At 41.1% G+C, this 18620-nt stretch overlaps 1 protein-coding gene across 2 annotated transcripts in view; it reads left to right on the top strand.

The window, feature by feature from the left end:
• PSTPIP2 (proline-serine-threonine phosphatase interacting protein 2) overlaps nucleotides 1-18620 on the top strand; it is an 82150-nt gene that overhangs the window by 31358 nt on the left and 32172 nt on the right. For both annotated transcript variants that reach the window (XM_027118409.1, XM_027118408.1), the window contains exon 2: nucleotides 17417-17517. In XM_027118409.1, the coding sequence (XP_026974210.1) occupies nucleotides 17417-17517 (101 nt within the window). The remainder of the gene's footprint in view (nucleotides 1-17416; nucleotides 17518-18620) is intronic.

Here is an 18620-nt window from a genome sequence, read left to right as displayed (position 1 = left end):
TATAAATATCAATTAAATCTATCTGGTCTGTTGTGTCATTTAAAGCTTCTGTTTCCTTATATATTTTCATTTTGGTTGATCTGTCCATTGGTGTAAGTGAGGTGTTAAAATCCCCCACTATTATTGTGTTACTGTCAATTTCCTCTTGTATAGCTGTTAGCAGTTGCCTTATGTATTGAGGTGTTCCTATGTTGGGTGCATATATATTTATAATTGTTATATCTTCTTCTTGGATTGATCCGTTGATCATTATGTAGTGTCCTTCCTTGCCTCTTGTAACGTTCTTTATTTTAAAGTCTATTTTATCTGATATGAGTATTGCTACTCCAGCTTTCTTTTGATTTCCATTTGCATGGAATATCTTTTTCCATCCCCTCACTTTCAGTCTGTATGTGTCCCTAGGTCTGAAGTGGGTCCTTGTAGACAGCATATATATGGGTCTTGTTTCTGTATCCATTCAGCAAGCCTATGTCTTTTGGTTGGAGCATTTAATCCATTCACGTTTAAGGTAATTATTGATATATATGTTCCTATGACCATTTTCTTAATTGTTTTGGGTTTGTTTTTGTAGGTCCTTTTCTTCTCTTGTGTTTCCCACTTAGAGAAGTTCCTTTAGCATTTGTTGTAGAGCTGGTTTGGTGGTGCTGAATTTTCTTAGCTTTTGCTTTTGTCTGTAAAGCTTTTGATTTCTCTATCAAATGTGAATGAGATCCTTGCCGGGTAGAGTAATCTTGGTTGTAGGTTCTTCCCTTTCATCACTTTAAGTATATCATGCCACTCCCTTCTGGCTTGTAGAGTTTCTGCTGAGAAATCAGCTGTTAACCTTATGGGAGTTCCCTTGTATGTTATTTGTCATTTTTCCCTTGCTGCTTTCAATAATTTTTCTTTGTCTTTCATTTTTGCCAATTTGATTAATATGTGTCTCAGCGTGTTTCTCCTTGGGTTCATCCTGTATGGGACTTGCTGTGCTTCCTGGACTTGGGTGGCTATTTCGTTTCCCATGTTAGGGAAGTTTTCGACTATAATCTCTTCAAATATTTTCTCTAGTCCTTTCTCTCTCTCTTCTCCTTCTGGGACCTCTATAATGCGAATGTTGTTGCGTTTAATGTTGTCCCAGAGGTCTCTCAGGCTGTCTTCATTTCTTTTTTTTTTTTTTGCGCGGGCCTCTCACTGTTGTGACCTCTCCCGTTGCGGACCACAGGCTCTGGACACGCAGGCTCAGTGGCCATGGCTCGCAGGCCCAGCTGCTCCGTGGCATGTGGCATCTTCCCGGACCGGGGCACGAACCCACGTCCCCTGCATTGGCAGGCAGACTCTCAACGACTGCGCCACCAGGGAAGCCCTGTCTTCATTTCTTTTCATTTTTTTTTTTTTTTTCTGTTCCATGGCAGTGAATTCCACCATTCTGTCTTCCAGGTCACTTATCCATTCTTCTGCCTCAGTTATACTGCTATTGATTCCTTGTAGTGTAGTTTCATTTCAGATATTGTATTGTTCATCTCTGTTTGTTTGTTCTTTCATTCTTCTAGGACTTTGTTAAACATTTCTTGCATCCTCTCGATCTTTGCCTCCATTCTTTTTCTGAGATCCTGGATCATCTTCACTATCATTATTCTGAATTCTTTTTCTGGAAGGTTGCCTATCTCTGCTTCATTTAGTTGTGTATCTGGGGTTTTATCTTGTTCCTTCATCTGGTACATAGCCCTCTGCCTTTTCATCTTGTTTATCTTTCTGTGAATGTGGTTTTAGTTCCACAGGCTGCAGGATTGTAGTTCTTCTTGCTTCTGCTGTCTGCCCTCTGGTGGATGAGGCTATCTAAGAGGTGTGTCTTAATTGTTATTTTTACTATGAAAAGTTTTTCTTTTTAGGTGATCAAGTTTTTTTTTTTTTTTTGTCCATGCTGCAGCATACGGGATCTTTGTTTCCCGTCCAGAGATCAAACCCATGCCCCCTGCAGTGGACGTGTGTAGTCCTAACCACTGGACTGCCAGGGAATTCCGTAGGTGATAAAATTTATGAAACTTTTAATGCAGTTGGATTTTGTTATGATTAGAAAACCTTTTTGAATGTTTACTTCTAGTACTTGTGTGGTTTCATGTTTTTCCATTAAGATCTCTGATCTATTTTGAATTTCTTGTATATAGTTTGGGGTTTGGATCTATTTTTATCATTTTCTAAGTGGCTAACAGTTGTCCCAGAACCACTTATGAAAAATTCCATTTTTGCCCCAGTGATGTGAGAAGCTACCTTTAGCATATATTAAATTTCTCTGTGTACTTGGGTCTATTTCTGGATTTTATATTCCATTCCACTGGTCTGTGTGGCTATTTATGCACCAATACCACACTGTTTTAATTATATAGCATTTATAATATGTTTAAATGTCTGGTAGGGCTGGCTTCCCTCATAACTTTTGTCAGTTTTTTCCTTGCTATTTTTGTATTTTTATGTTTTCCATGTGAACTTTGTTTACTATGTAAAAAATTACTTGTTGGGGCTTCTCTGGTGGCGCAGTGGTTGAGAGTCTGCCTGCCAATGCAGGGGACACTGGTTCGTGCCCCGGTCTGGGAAGATCCCACATGCCGCGGAGAGGCTAGGCCTGTGAGCCATGGCTGCTGGGCCTGTGCGTCCGGAGCCTGTGTTCTGCAATGGGAGAGGCCACAACAGTGAGAGACCCGTGTACTGCAAAAAAAAAAAAAAAAAAACAATTACTTGTTGGTATTTTTATTGGGATAATATTATGTTGTGTTTCTTTGGCTGCACTGCGTGGCTCGAGGGTTCTTAGTTCCCGGACCAGGGCCCCTGCAATGAAAGTGCCGAGTGCTAACCGCTGGACCACCAGGAAATTCCCCAGCATTGCGTTTTAAAATTAACTAAGAACTGACATTTTAATGACAGAATCTTTCTATTTGTATTATATTATCTGCAAGTAAAGACGGTTTTATTTCTTTTCCTACTCTTATGCTTCTAATTGATTTATCTTCTCAAACTGTATTGGTTAATACCTCCAGTATAAAGTAGTGGAGATATGGGCATGAATATATATTCAGTATATTCATCTTAAGAGAGTACCATCAATTCCTATTTTCTTGACTTTCTTTTAAAATCAGAAATGGGTGTTGAATACTGTCAAAATCTTTTTTGGCCTTACATTACTTTCCTGCGACTGCTGTAACAAATCACCACAAACTTGGTGGCTTAAAACAACAGAAATGTATTCTCTTACAGTCCTGGAGTTCAGAAGTCCCAAATCAGTTTCACTGAGATGGAATCAAAGTGTCAGCAGGGCCACACTCCCTCTGGAAGTTTTAGGAGAGAATCAATTCCTCATCTTTTCCAGCTTCTGGTGGCTGTTGGGGTTTCTTGGCTTGTGGTCACATTACTCAATCTTGCCTCCATGGTCACATGCTTTTTCCTTTTCTGTGTCAAATCTCCCTCTGCTTGTCTCTTAGAAGAACATTTGTGATTGCATTTAGGGCCCACCCAGCTAATCCAGGATAATCTCCCTATTTCAATATCCTTAACTTAATCATATCTGCAAAGACTCTTTTTCCATAAAAGATAAAATTCATGGAGTCCAGGGATTAAGACCTAGGTATCTTTGGGGTCCATTATTCAGTCTACGTCTATGGAGAAAGTCATGATTTTCTTTTTTTTTTAATTTTATTTTTTAGAAGCATAGATGTTGCATAATGCCACACAATTTACAGATGCACAACATAGTTATCCACAATTCCCAAAGGTTACATTGCATCTATAGCCATTGCAAAATATTGGCTATAGGGCTTCCCTGGTGGCGCAGTGGTTGAGAGTCCGCCTGCCGATGCAGGGGACACAGGTTTGTGCCCCGGTCTGGGAAGATCCCACATGCCATGGAGCAGCTGGGCCCGTGAGCCATGGCCGCTGAGCCTGCGTGTCCGGAGCCTGTGCTCCACAACGGGAGAGGCCACAACAGTGAGAGACCCGCGTACTGCAAAAGAAAAAAAAAATATTGGCTATATTCCCCGGGCTGCACAGCACATCCCTGCAACCCGTTCTATACCTAATAATTTGTACCTCCCAACCCCCATCTCCGTATTGCCACTCTCCTGTTCCTGCTCCTCACTGGTAACCACTAGTTTGTTCTCTGTATCTGTGAGTCTGCTTTTTTGTTATATTAACTAGTTTATTGTATTTTTTAGATTCCACATATAAGTGTATAAGTGATATCATACAGTATTTGTCTTTCTCTGACTTATTTCACTTAGCATAATGCCCTCCAAGTCCATCCACATTGCTGCACATGGAAAATTTTCATTCTTTTTTATGGCTGAATAATATTTTGTTGTGTGTGTGTGTGTGTGTGTGTGTGTGTGTGTGTGTGTATCACATCATCTTTATCCATTCATCTGTTGATGGACACTTAGGTTGCATCCATATCTTGGCAATTGTAAATAATGCTGCTAGAAACAATGGGGTGCGTGTATCTTTTCGACTTAGTGTTTTTGTTTTTTTTTCATATATATACCTAGGAGTGGAATTGCTGGGTCAATTTTTGGTTTCTTGAGAAATCTCCATACTGTTTTCCACAGTAGCTGCACCAATTTGTGTTCCCACCAACAGTGTACAAGTGTTCCCTTTTCTCCACATCCTTGCCAACATTTGTTATTTGTGTTCTTTTTGATGATGGCCGTTCTGACAGGTGTGAGGTGATATCTCATTGTGGTTTTGATTTGCATTTCCCTGATGATTAGCAATGTTGAGCATCTTTTCATGTAGGCCATCTGCATTTCCTCTTTGGAAAAATGTCTATTCAGTTCTTCTGCCCATTTTTTAATCGGGTTTTTTTTTTTTTGATGTTGAGTTGTATGAACTGTTCATATATGTTGGATATTGACCCCTTATTGGTCATATCATTTACAAATATTTTCTCCCATTCAGTAGGTTGTCTTTTGGTTTTGTTGATGGTTTCCTTTGCCATGCAAAGGAAAGTTAGGTCCCATTTGTTTATTTTTATATTTTTCATGATATCAAATTTAATGCCAAATACATATATAAGATAATAAAAGAACAAAAGAACCATTGTGATGTTCTGTAAAGTAGGACTAACAAATATACAGCATGTGAACAGTATAATAGGGCACCCTTTAAGATGACAGACAAGATGACAAATTCCTGAGGAAGAATTGTGGTGTTGGCATTTGCTGTCTTCCTTGTATTTCTTTTTTTTTTTTTCTTATTTTCTTTTTTTTTAACATCTTTATTGGAGTATGATTGCTTTCCAGTGGTGTGTTAGTTTCTGCTTTATAACAAAGTGAATCAGCTATACATATACATATATCCCCATATCTCTTCCTCTTGTGTCTCCCTCCCTCCCACCCTCCTCTAGGAGTTTTATAGTTTCCAGTCTTACATTTAGGTCTTCAATCCATCTTAAGTTTATTTTTGTATCTGGTGTTAGAGAATGTTCTAATTTTATTCTTTTACATGTAGCTATCCAGATGATTTTTCTTTTTGATTTATTAAAATGACTTATTAGGTTAATAAATTTCCTCATATTCAACCAACTTTTCATTCTTGGAATAAGTCCCACTCAGTCATGGTATAGTCTCTTCTTAATGTGGTAATGGATTATTTTTGCTAATATTTTATTTAGTACTTTTTGATTAATATTCATAAATGATATTAGTAAGTTTCTTTTTTTACTCTATCGAGCTTAAGTATTGTTTTATACTTGCTTTATAAAGTGAACTAATACATTGTCTTTCATTCCCGATCAATTTATGGACCTTAGAAATATGTTTTTTTTCCTGAAGATTCGGTAGAGTTCCATTCTCCTGTAAAAACATCCAGTTATGTTGCTTTTTTCTGCTCCTTGATTACTTTCTCTGTTTCTTCTAAGGAAATTGGCCTTTCTCAGCTTTCTATCTCAAATGGTGTCAATTTTGGTAAACCCTATTTTCAGAATAGGCTAATCTGTTAGTCTTTTCTTCTAAGTTTGGAGTCATACTTAGAAAAAAATCTCTTACCTCAATATTTTAAAAATATATACATTCTATATTTTCTTTTTACATGTTTGTGATTTCCATGTTTAGATCTTTAATTCATCAGATACTTATTTTAGAGTGCTGTGTTAGAAAGGGCTCTATATTTAGTTTTTGGCAAAATGAACAGTCATTGTTACAATAATATTTATTGAACAAGGCATCATTTTCTTTCTGGTTGTAAATGCTTCCTTTATCATATATTAAATCCCCATACATACATAAGGCCATTCCTGGACTGTTGTTTGTATTTTACTTACCTGATTATCAGTTCTCAATGTCATAACATAGTACTTTGAAAATTTTTGATTACTTATACTCATTTTTGCATGGTAGGGTAAGTCTTCACTTATTCATCTTTTCAACATTTTAGGGTCTATTTTCATTCACTTATTCTTTTTAGGTTGTTTTTAAATTTTTTCCCCCAAAAATTCTTCTTTGCTTTATTTATTTTTTTAACATCTTTATTGGAGTATAATTGTTTTACAATGTTGTGTTTGTTCCTGCTGTATGACAAAGTGAGTCAGCTATATGTATACGTATATCCCCATATCTCCTCCCTCTTGCGTCTCCCTCCCACCCTCCCTATCCCACCCCTCTAGGTGGTCACAAAGCACCAAGCTGATCTCCCTGTACTATGTGGCTGCTTCCCACTACTAGCTATTTTGCATTTGGTAGTGTATATATGTCCATGCCACGCTCTCATTTTGTCCCAGCTTACCCTTCCCCCTCCCTGTGTCCTCAAGTCCATTCTCTACATCTGAGTCTTTATACCTGTCCTGCCCCTAGGTTCTTCAGAACCTTTTTTTTTTTTTACTTTTAGATTCCATATATATGTGTTAGTATACGGTATTTGTTTTTTATCCATTCATCTGTTGATGGACACTTAGGTTGCTTCCATGTCCTGGCTATTGTAAATAGAGCTGCAATGAACATTGTGGTACCTGACTCTTTGAATTATGGTTTTCTCAGGGTATATACCCAGTAGTGGGATTGCTGGGTCATATTAGGTTGGTTTTAGAATGAACTTAAATTTAAAAAGAAATTCCATTAAGATTTTGACTGAAATTATCGTTATTTAGAAATGTATTTATTTATTTTCGACTGCATTGGGTCTTCGTTGCTGTGTGTGGGCTTTCTCTAGATGCAGTGAGTGGGGGCTACTCTTCATTGTGGTGTACAGTCTTCTCACTGTGGTGGCTTCTCCTGTTGAGGAGCACAGGCTCTAGGGGCGCGGGCTTCAGTAGTCGTGGCACGTGGGCTCAGTAGTTGTGGCGCACGGGCTTAGTTGCTCCGTGACATGTGGGATCTTCCTGGACCAGGGCTCAAACCTGTGTCCTCTGCATTGGCAGGCGGATTCTTAACCACTGCGCCACCAGGGAAGTCCCTTGATTGAAATTATTTTAACTTGATAGGTTATGTGGGGAGAATTGAATCTTTCCAATATTGGACTTTCCCATCTTGGAGTAGGATGTATTTCTAAATGTTTTGAGATCTTTGTATTTTTTTAGTAATGTTTTATATTTTTCCTTCAAAAAGGCTTATTCCTAGGTATTTTATAGGTTTTATTGGCATTATGAATAGGATTTTGTGTTTTAAACTACATTTTAAGTGGTTATTATTGATTTATAAGAAAACTGTTGATTTTTTAAAAAATATTTAATTCAGTTCCTAGCTTTTCACTTGATAATCTCTGGTTTCCAAGTAGATAATTATATAATCTAAAAATAATGACAATTTCTGATATTTTTGCCTCTGTCTGGAGTAAGAAAGTGGGAAAGGTGTTACCCTGGAAGTGAAGGGTATTTACAGGACTTGATAATGGTACAGAACCTTTTTTTCCTTCAATTTTTAGTGTGCAAGCTTTGATGGTGCCTAGGGACAGTGCCCCATTGCCGTTCTGGTCTTTGTGCCCTTGCGAGGAGCCTGCTGCAGGGTGGAGTCCTCACCAGCTGTGGCTCTGGTACAAAATTCAGAGTTAGCTGCTCTGGGGCAGGGCACTGGCTGGGTTCTCGGTGTCCTACAGACACCCTCCCGGTATTTCCATGGCTGCTCCAGTTTCAGCCCCTGCTGATTTGAGCTTGGGATTTTCTAGGGCTTTGCTGGGAATGTTTGTGGACTTTCTTCTGTTTTGTGTAGTTTGGAATACTGGCTTCTGACCCTGCCCATCTAGTCCTATCTGTTTTTTATATTACAGAAATTCCTACAAATGTGCACCTTCCTCATTGGGCCCTTTCCTATTTTCTGCTGTTGCTGTGGATCATTTGTTATTTTAGTGGGGCCTGGGAACAGATGAGAGAGAAACAAGACTTCAATTTGCCATCTTTAAGGGATGGACGTAGGGAGAAAGACTTCAGGTTATAAAAGCAATGTAAGGATATTATAGAAAATGTAGAAAATATGGAAGCATGCTAAGAAGAGAATTGCTTTCAACATTTGGGTGCACATCCTTCTAGTCATTTTTTTTCCCTATGTGGAGTTTTTGCATTGCACACTTTCTCCGGTTTATCTTTCACTTAAAGTATTTTCAGTTGAGTAGAGTTGCCTTTGTAATTGACCTGCTGACTTGACAGGAGGGACACTTAGACATGTGAAAATGTCAAGTGTGGATCCAGTCTAGACAGAGCTGGGGCTGTGGGCTCGTAGAACAAGGCTGGCATGGGAACTGGGGTGGGGTCTTATTCTTGCCTTCACAATCCATTATTATTGCTTAAGAGAAGGCTTAAGGGCACAACCACTGTAATGACTTTGACTTTAGGTTTTTCATGCCTGAAAATGGCAGTTTCCATATCCTTTGCTGAGGTATCCCTGACACCTTTCCAGCTGCTTCCTCAGATGGCGACATACTTACTTTTGAATAGCTAACAGCTACATTTATTTCACTGTTGTCTGCTTTCAGTGAAAAAAAAAATTGTATTGTTCAAACACATATGCTTTTTTGTTTATGTGGCCTGGTCTTGAAAAATCTTGATGTGTCTGCCTTAATTCCTTTAGTTTGTGAAGCACTTGATAAACTCAAACTACATTATCTCATTTGGTCCTTCCAATACCCCCATTTTATAGTCTAGTAAGGAGGGATTGAGCTACTTAGCTCCAAGTCACATAGCTTGTGTGTGGTAGAACCAGGGCTCACACCCAAGTGTGGCGTTAAAGCCTGCGTATGTCCCATTTAGAACTGTAGGGAAGTAGGCTGACTGGCAAAAAGTTAGATTTGGTTCTTATCCTCAAACAAGAGAAGCTGTGTGGTCGAGTGGTTTCAGAGTACAGAGCCACAGTTTCTTGTCCTGTAAAATGAAGATAATAATTATACTTATGTCATAGGATTGTTACAAGAATTAAACAAAATATCCCATGCAAAATACTTGGTATGCTATTTGGAACACAGCAAACATTCACTGTATATTGGCCTGAATTATTAATATTAATTAACAATAATCAATCCATATTTGCAGACAAGGTGAGTTTGATCCATTTAGTTTTACCTCTTCTAGTAAAAGAGATAGGAAAGAAAGATCAAGGTTGAGAACAGAGGGAGGTAAAATGAAGTCCTCGGTCTTTATCCCAAGTCTTCTGTTGCCATATAGCTTTTAATAAATAATGGAGATTTGAATAATATTGTTGGTTGAGAGTTCATATCTTTCATTGTGGTTGGAGGAAGTGATAAGGAGAACTCCTTTTCCTTGTGTCTTATTTTCTCCAGCTGTAAACGTGGAAATAGCTCCTGTCTCACTGTGTTTATATGGAGCATACTGTGGTCCTTTAATGCAAAGTATAGTACATTAACACATCCCATGGCCAGTCTTCAAACAAACTCAACCTTTGTGTGTAATGCAAAGTCAGTGCCTTCTCCCCATTCTAATGGGGCTCTCTCGGCTTCCAAAGGGCACCAATGCCAATTTGCATTTTTTACTCAAAATTGGAGGTTATAAAATAAAATGCAAACCATGGAGAGTCTTCCCTGGCCTCTTCTCCTTTGCATTTACTAACAGTCATTCTTTCCTGCCCCATTCTGCTGTGTTCTCTAGTTTCACATGCAAGTATCCTGCTTTCCTCAAGGCAGGAGCCATGATTGTTCTATCGTCTTTTGTAATTTCTATGGCAGCAGTTCTCAAATGGCATTACAGTCCTTGGAAGAGTGTAAGAAGTGGCGACTCCCCCACCCAAGGTTCAGAATCAGCAGGTCTGGGGTGAGAACTGGGGGACTGCCCGTTTACCAAGCTGCTTGGGTGATTCTGGCACAGGTGGTCCTTGGAGCCCACATCTAGAGAAACTGAAACCGTGTAGCAGATGCCATGATAGGATGGACGTGAGGTGCAGCACAGAACTGGATGTGGGGACGCTCTGGTGGTAGCACCATAATTCTGATGGTGGCTTTGGAGGCTGCAGGTATCTTTTGCTTCCCCTCTGCCTTCCCCTTCTGCCTAGTGGCCACATGGTAGAAAAGGTCTCTGGAAACAAGTTCTCAGAGGCCCCTGCAACATGAGCCTCAGGGCTGGGCAGGAAGGAGGAGTACATGTGCCTGGATTGAGGGAGACCAGACCTGAGTGTTAGGGGTGGGTTGGGGGAGCTGGCGGCAGTGGAGTTATCCTCCACCAGGCAGCCCACGGAGATTTCCTTCTCTGAACCCACACCACCACCTGGTCTGGACTGGCTGCTGGCATCACAGCAAGACTGTTTTTATTATTCTTTGGATCACACATCTCCTGGATGCGGCACACATGTGCTCATTGCTGGACCTGGCAAAATTTTTGTCTTAAAGAAATTTAAGTGGCTTTATTTATTTTTTTCAATTAATTTATTTATTTGGCTGCATTGGGTCTTAGTTGCGGCACCCAGGATCTTCGCTGCAGTGTGCAGCCTTCTCTCTAGCTGCGGGCATGAGGGCTCCAGAGTGCGTGGGCTCAGTAGTTGTGGTGCGCGGGCTCAGTAGTTGCGGCACATGGGCTTAGTTGCCCCACGGCATGTGGGATCTTAGTTCCCTGACCAGGGATTGAACCTGCGTCCCTTGCATTGAAAGGCGGATTCTTAACCACTGGACCACCAGGGAAGTCCCTTAAGTGGCTTTATGATTAAAATACTAATCCACTGATTAAAACTTGAATGCAAAAAAACCAAACAAACAAAAAACTTGAATGCTATTTACCTCTTTATAATTTGAGCATTATTAAACCTTACATTCTGGGTCTTTGGGAGGTTGCTGTGTGGTTGGATCTGCCCCTCCTTCTTTTTCATCTCCCTGCCTCACCCGGGACTCCAAGACCGGATCAATTTTCAAGGCTTATCTACCTCTGTTCCTTCTAGTGACTGCCTCCCTCCCATTATTCTTCTGACTCCTAATCAATTTTTTTTGGGCTTTTAATTTTTTGAGGTGTAATTTACATAAGATGAAGCACACAGATCGAGTTTTGAAAACTGCATATTCCTGTACAACTCACACCTCTATGGAAAGATCTTGATTGGGTGTGTTTCCATCATTCCAGGAAGTTCCCTCATGGCTCTTCCCAGTCCACCCTCAATTTCTCCCCTGACTCAGGCAGTCACTGTTCTTACTTCTTTTACCATAGAAGTAAGTCCTAGAACTGCTTTCCTGTCCTAGAACTTCATATAAACGGGATCATGCAGTAAATACTTTTTGCATCTAGCATCTTTCCTTAGCATAATGTTTTTGAGATTCATCCATGTTGTTTCAGTGTCAGTAGTTCTTTCCTTTTTATTGCTGTGTAGTATTCCATTGTATGAATATACCACACATTGTTTATCATCCATCGACTGTTAGGCATTGGGTTGTTTCCAGTTTGGGGCTATTGTGAGTAAAAGTCCTATGAACCTTCTTGTAGAGGTCTTTTTGTGGCCATATGTTTTTCTTTCACTTGGATAAATGTTTTGGAGTAGAACTTTGGGTCATGTGATATGTGCATGTTTAGCTTTCTGAGAAATTCCCATTTTTTTCAAAATGATTGTACCATTTTCACACTCCCAGAATAAGAGTTCTGATAGTTCAGCATCCTTGCCTACATTCAGTGTTGACTTTTTAATTTCAGCTGTTCTAGTGGGCATGAAGTAGATATCATTGTGACTTTAATTTGAATTTCCCTGTCATGTTAAGCAACTTTTCATGAGTTTTTTGGCCAAAGAAATATCTTTTATGAAGTGTTTATGAAGTTCAAGTATTATGCCCAGTTTTTATTGGGTTGCTTATATTTTTATTAATTTGAAGTTCTTTATATGTTCTGGTTACAAGTCCTTTGACAGACATATGTATTGCGAATATCTTCTCCCAGCATGTGGCTTGCCATTTAATTTTCTTAATAATCTCCTTTGATGAGCAGAGGTTTTTAATTTTGATGAAGTCCAGTTTTTCAGTTTTTTCTTTAGCAGTTCGTATTTTTTGTGTCCTCTCTAGGAAATCTTTTCCTGCCTCAAGGCCTCAAAGGTATTTGCCTATACTAATAAACCAAAACTTTATATTTTGGTTTTGCATCTGAGTCTGTGACCCATCGCACATTAATTGTGTGTGCTTTGTGTGCAGTGGGAGCAGTGGGGGCAGTGAGCAAAGACTCTTCTCTCCCCAGCTTTATGCAGTTGTCCCAGGACCACTTGTGGAAAAGACTGTCATTTCTCCCACTGAGTGGCTTTGACACCTTTTGGAAAGTCAATTGACATGTGAGTCTATTCCTAGGTTGTATTCTGTTCCATTGATCTACTTGTCTGTCCTCAGATCAGTACTGTACTGTTTTGATTACTATAACTTCCCTGCAAGTTTTGAAGTCAGGTGGTATGTAAAAAAACTGTTTGTTCTAGGTCCTTTAATTCCATATAAATTTTAGGCTAACTGGCAAATTTCTACAGAAAAGACTTTTGGGATTTTCATGGGATTGTGTTGAATCTGTAGATCAATTTGGAGAAAATTGATGTTTTAACAATATTTACTCTTTCAATCGACAAACATGGTCTACCTTTATTTTCATTTCTTTCAGCAAAACATTGTAATTTTCAGTGAAGAAATCTTGTATTGTATAACCTTTTAAGCATTTATTCCTGAATTTATTTAAGCATTTATTCCTGAATATTTTATATCCTGAATATTTTATTCCTGAATAAATATTTATATCCTGAATATTTAATATTCCTGAATATTTTATATCCTTAATGCCATTTAAATGATTTTGCTACTGGTATATAGAAATATAATTGATTTCTGTGTATTGACTTTGTGCCCTGCAATGCTGTTACATTTATTAGTTCTAGTCATTTTGGGGAGTAAATTTCTGTGAATACAATCATGTTGTCTGAAAATAAAGGCAGTTTTACTATTTCCTTTCCAACAAGTATGTTCTTTATTTTTTTCTTGCTTTATTTCCTCCTTGTTAGGAGGAAAGTATTCAGTCTTTTCACCATTAAGTTGTTAGCTCTAGGTTTCTGTAGATGTCCTTTGTCAGACTGAGGACATTGATAATTTGTGTTTTTTCTTTCTGTCTCTCTTGTTTTTTGATCAACCCAGCTATAGGTTTTCCGATTTTATTAAGCTTTTCAAGGGACTAACTTTTGGTTTCATTAATTTTCTTTATTGTTTGTCCATTTATCTTTTTTTAAAAAATTAATTTATTTTTATTTATTTGGCTGCGCTGGGTCTTGGTTGTGGCACATGGGATCTTTGTTGCAGCATGTGAGATCTTTAGTTGTGGTATGTGGAATCTTTAGTTGTGGCATGCGGAATCTTTAGCTGTGTCATGCGAACTCTTAGTTGTGTCATGTGGGATCTAGTTCCCTGACCAGGGATCGAACCCGGGCCCCCTGCATTGGGAGCATGAAGCCTTAGCCACTGGACCACCAGGGAAGTCCCTGTTTGGCCATTTCTATTGTATTTCATTGTGTTCTACTATTTTTATTTCCTTTCTTCTAGTTACTGCAAATTTAAATTTGTTCTTCTTTTTGTAGTTCCATAAAGTGAAAGCTTAGGTCGTTAATTTTAAAAACTTTTTTTCTTGTCTAATATTAGCATTTGGAGCTACAAGTTTCCCTATACGAAGATTTTCCCTAGAGGAAAATTCCCTGTAGAAAAAGCACTGTTTTTCTGCATCTCATAAATTTTGATGTGTTGTTTTCTTCACTGTCAGTTGGTTTGAAATGTCTTCTGATTTCTCGTGTGAATTCCAGTCACTTTAAAAGATTCAATTTAAATCTTACGTCTTCTCTTTTCTGATGACTCTAGCCTATTTTCCTCTTTTCCACCTCATTCATTATATATTTTCTCTGTATACTTTTATACTCTGTTTTAGTCTCTCATTTTTTTTTATGCATACACATTTGTTTTATGTGTGTGTCTTTTACTGACTCCCAAAATGAATGATAGTCTCTTTGATTACAGGAACTCCATCGTATGCTGACTCTGTAAACTTTTTAGTACCTTGTCTGTAGTTGGCATACAATTAACAGACATTTCTTAAGCACCATTAATGTAGGAGCTATTGTGGATGATAAAGGTTGGGTATAATCCAGATACGCTTTAACTAATTTTTAAAAGATGTTAACTAACGACACAAAATAATATATAATAAAAACCAAATGAGAGGAGATGTCATTAAACACTCCAGGTTCTCTGAAGAGGAAGAGGAGACTGTAGGACAAATTATTTGAGGAGGATTTCAGAGAGGACTTGGGATTTGAAGTGGCCCTGAAACAGAGGTGGGATTTAAGTGAAGATGGAGGAAATGCCATTCCCACTGTGGGAAAATCATGTGCAATGGTCCTGAGGTATAAATGTACACTGCCCATTTGGAGGATGGGGAGAGACCAGCATGGGAAAACTAGGGGACAGAAGTCAGGGCTACTGTGAAGCAGGATATGGAGTTATGTGTTTGGCATACTCTTTTTTTTTTTTTTTTTTTGCGGTACACGGGCCTCTCACTGTTGTGGCCTCTCCCATTGCGGAGCACAGGCTCCGGACGCGCGGGCTCAGCGGCTATGGCTCACGGGCCCAGCCGCCCCGCGGCATGTGGGATCTTCCCGGACCGGGGCACGAACCCGTGTCCCCTGCATCGGCAGGCGGACTCTCAACCACTGCGCCACCAGGGAAGCCCTGGCATACTCATTTTTGGTGGCAAATCTGCTGTGCCACCTTGGTGCTCACACAGTTTTCTTTCCTGCTTGGCCCTCTTATTCTGCATCTGCCAGTCAGAGCTTCTCAGCAGTGCTTTCTGAGTAGCATGGGAAGGAGTTTCCAGGCCAAATCCCCTGCCTCTTGGCACTTGGACTTAGGCACTCTTTGTTTTCTCTTGGAGATTTTCTTTCTTGGTTGCCTCTGGAGTCCAGTCACTCCTCTGAAGCAGCAGTTGTGGTTTTTCAAGGCTGGTGGCCAGGAGGAGGCCTGGTGATTTGGTTCGTTTCCAGGAAATCTTGTTCTAGCTCCACCCTCCCTGCCCAGTTCAAAGAGTGTCCACACCCTTAATTAAGAAAAAGGAAACCACCTTTTCCAAATGAATATCAAAAAACAGAGAACCTAAGTGTACTTCTCTGGGAAGATCAAAGCACTTCCGTCCACAAACCAATATTGACATTGACCCTTTGTACCCGTTCATTCACTCAGGAGCCTTTGTTTTCATCGTTCTCTTCTAATGCATCTGGCTGGGAACACAATAGACATTTACATCCCACAGAATTTTACTGTAGACCTTTGGTTTGCATAATCTTAAGCTAAATGTTTTGGATGTGTGTGTGTGTGTGTGCAGGACTGGTCTGAGACTTGGGAGAAGCTGCAGGCTCTTGCAGTAGTGTTGGGCCAACAAGGCTACTCACAAGGTGGGTAGCAAACAGCAAATTCAGAAGCTGGACAGTCTGAGAGTCCAGAAGAGGGAGCATTAGGGCTACTCAGGAAAGGCTTCCAGAAACCTCGGGGGTGGAGGGACTGAATTTAGATTCAGGAGGGGATAATGTAAGCATCGTCTTAGAGTTGCCACTGAGCACCGCATTTCAGGGGGGCAGTTAGAAGCCTACCCCGCTGAGACAGAAGGGCGTGTGTGGAGGGGGTGGGTGGAGAAATGAAGCTTTGGTGGAGGCTATTTCTCTAGGCTTCCCGAGGCCGAAATCTATCCTCAAACAGTAGCCAGAACCCGTAGAATTAAATGTATTTCTAACTAAGATTTATTTGTATGCCCATGTGTAAAATTTATTATACTTATAATAATACACTTTTTAAAATGCAGTGTGAGTTATGGCTAGTTAAGTTTCTGAGGTTGAAATCAGCCTCAGGCCTTGGTCCTGCTGGGTCTCTCTGGGACCCCTGTCTGCTCAGCCAGGCCATGAGGAGTGGCAGCAAATGGAAGAGAGAAATCCTGCTTCTCTAGTGTCCAGGGCTGGGCAGAGAGGTATCTTCAGGGGGTCCCACCCCCACCCAATGGCACAGAAGAACCTTCTTCAGCAGATGGAGTGTAGGGAGGCTAGGCTGGGGCTGGGTCAGTTCAAAGCTCCCCAGGGCACACCCAGTGGCAGCCTAACCAACCTCCCTAAGGGACTGGAGTCTGGATCAGACCACCTATTATATGCATTTGGAGGGTAGAAACCGGGAAACCAGCCGCATTAGGGGACACTTTAGGGGTATTCTTTAAAGCTCCTGATTTGTTGGTTTGGGGAGCTGAGGGCACTTTGATTTTTAAAATATACTGCATCCGGGACTACTGCTTTGGGAGACTCAGGCAGCTTCCTCCAACTCCAGAGCACGTAGTAGAATAAAATAGGAATAAATGGCTGCTTAAAATTTTAAAAAAATTCCTTTCCCCCAAAGTGGGGCCAGCCCATCGGGGCCTGCTGGCTGCTGGGCTTAGCTTCCTGCTGCAGTGGGAAGCCGGCCTCCCTCTCGCAATGCTGGGGCGTGGCTCAACAGTGCCCTCGACCCTCACACCAGGCTTCTTGGCTTTGGGAAGAGATGTCAGGGTCAAGCTCTGTGACAGGTGTGAGGACACAGTGAACACTGTGTATCCCTGGTTAAAATGGACCTGTGGTGTAACTGAGTTTCCCCCCGTGGGATAGAGGGTCACTCAGCAGAAGGCTGGAAGGGGGCTCAGTTCCTGCTCCCTGCCTGGCCTGATCAGGGCATGTGGGGACCCAGGGAGGGGCCCCAAGCCCAGCCAGCTCCCTCGTCCATGGGCCTCTCAGTCCTCTGTCACTTCCTTCCTGTTTCGTGGCCCTATGGTTTCATAATTTTAAAAACTCTTCCATAGCTACATGCACTCTGAACTTCTTCTATTTTGTCCTTTTTGGTCACATGTGCCTTGGAGGTAAGTGTTTCAGCAACTCCCCATGGCCAGCTTCCCTGTGCCCTGCCCTGTCCACGCTTCAGGCCTCGGGGCTGCCGTCACCGCACTCCCTGTCTCACACAGTGTTGTTTTTCTCACCAGAGTTCAGACATCCTCAGCAGCATTGGCTATGAGACCATCATCCAGCATCTGAACAATGGCCGCAAGAACTGCAAAGAGTTTGAAGACTTTTTAAAAGAAAGGTACATGTTGTTTCTCTCTGAAGACAGAGGGTGGACAAAACACTCCCACACAGACAAGGACAGTTTACTGGTTTTGTTTGTTTTTAATGGTCCACAAAACCCTCTGTTGTAAAGTTATGGAACGATCCCCAAGAAGTAAATGATATCTTTGTCCTAAAGCTTTTAGGAAGCTGTTCAAGAGATAAGATTTATGAATGAAACAGCAAACAAAATATAATAAAATACTAAGTTTTGTGATACGTATGATACTGAAAGACCTCACGGGAGAGGAGAGCTTGGGACGACTGGCAAAAACGGAGGGCCAGCGTCATGGAGGAGGAGATCTTGAAGTGTCCCTTAACTCGAGGAAGAGATGGCTTTGGTCTGTGGAGGAACACCCAGGTGTCTATGGGAGGGCGGCAAGCAGGGCCTGTGCAGTGACAGGGAGGCAGAGCCTGGCTCAGAGACCACTGAGCTGCGGTGGTGGGAAAGATGCAGGTGCCAGTAGTGGTGCTCCGCAGGGTGGTGGGCTTGGTGGCCTGAGGGGATCTGGCATGCTTTAGAGGATTCCCTCCGCTCCCCTTCTCTTCCCTTCCTTTCCTTTTTTTTTTTTTTTGCGGTACGCAGGCCTCTCACTGTTGTGGCCTCTCCCGTTGCAGAGCACAGGCTCCGGACGTGCAGGCTCAGCAGCTATGGCTCACGGGCCCTGCCGCTCCGCGGCATGTGGGATCCTCCCAGACCGGGACACGAACCCGTGTCCCCTGCATCAGCAGGCGGACTCTCAACCACTGCGCCACCAGGGAAGCCCAAAATGCATCCTTTTTTACAACTAGAGTCAGTTTCAGGTGTGTTTCACTCTACATTATCAGGAGTGGGCAAAAAATTTAGAAATAGAATCCAAGAGTAGAGGCCCAAGAAAACACAAGATTCTTGCTCAAGCTATGGTAGTGAGGGGAAGGTATTGTATAAGATCAGAAGGGCAGAAAAGAGAATTCGCGCGCATGGTTTCAGAGCAAGTAGATAGGGTTGCCCACAGTACCAGGAGCAAGGTAAACCCAAATGACGCAACAGCCGTGCAAATTACCTCGGCCAAAAAAAAAGGAGGGAGAGAAAAAGGGAGAGAG

This window comes from Aethalodelphis obliquidens, unplaced genomic scaffold (assembly GCF_003676395.1).
Source record: "Aethalodelphis obliquidens isolate GAN/ISIS:26980383/991018 unplaced genomic scaffold, ASM367639v1 scaffold19, whole genome shotgun sequence".
Lineage (NCBI taxonomy): Eukaryota > Metazoa > Chordata > Mammalia > Artiodactyla > Delphinidae > Aethalodelphis > Aethalodelphis obliquidens.
Note: the sequence above shows the minus strand (reverse complement) of the source record. Positions and strands in the feature narration are given on the sequence as shown.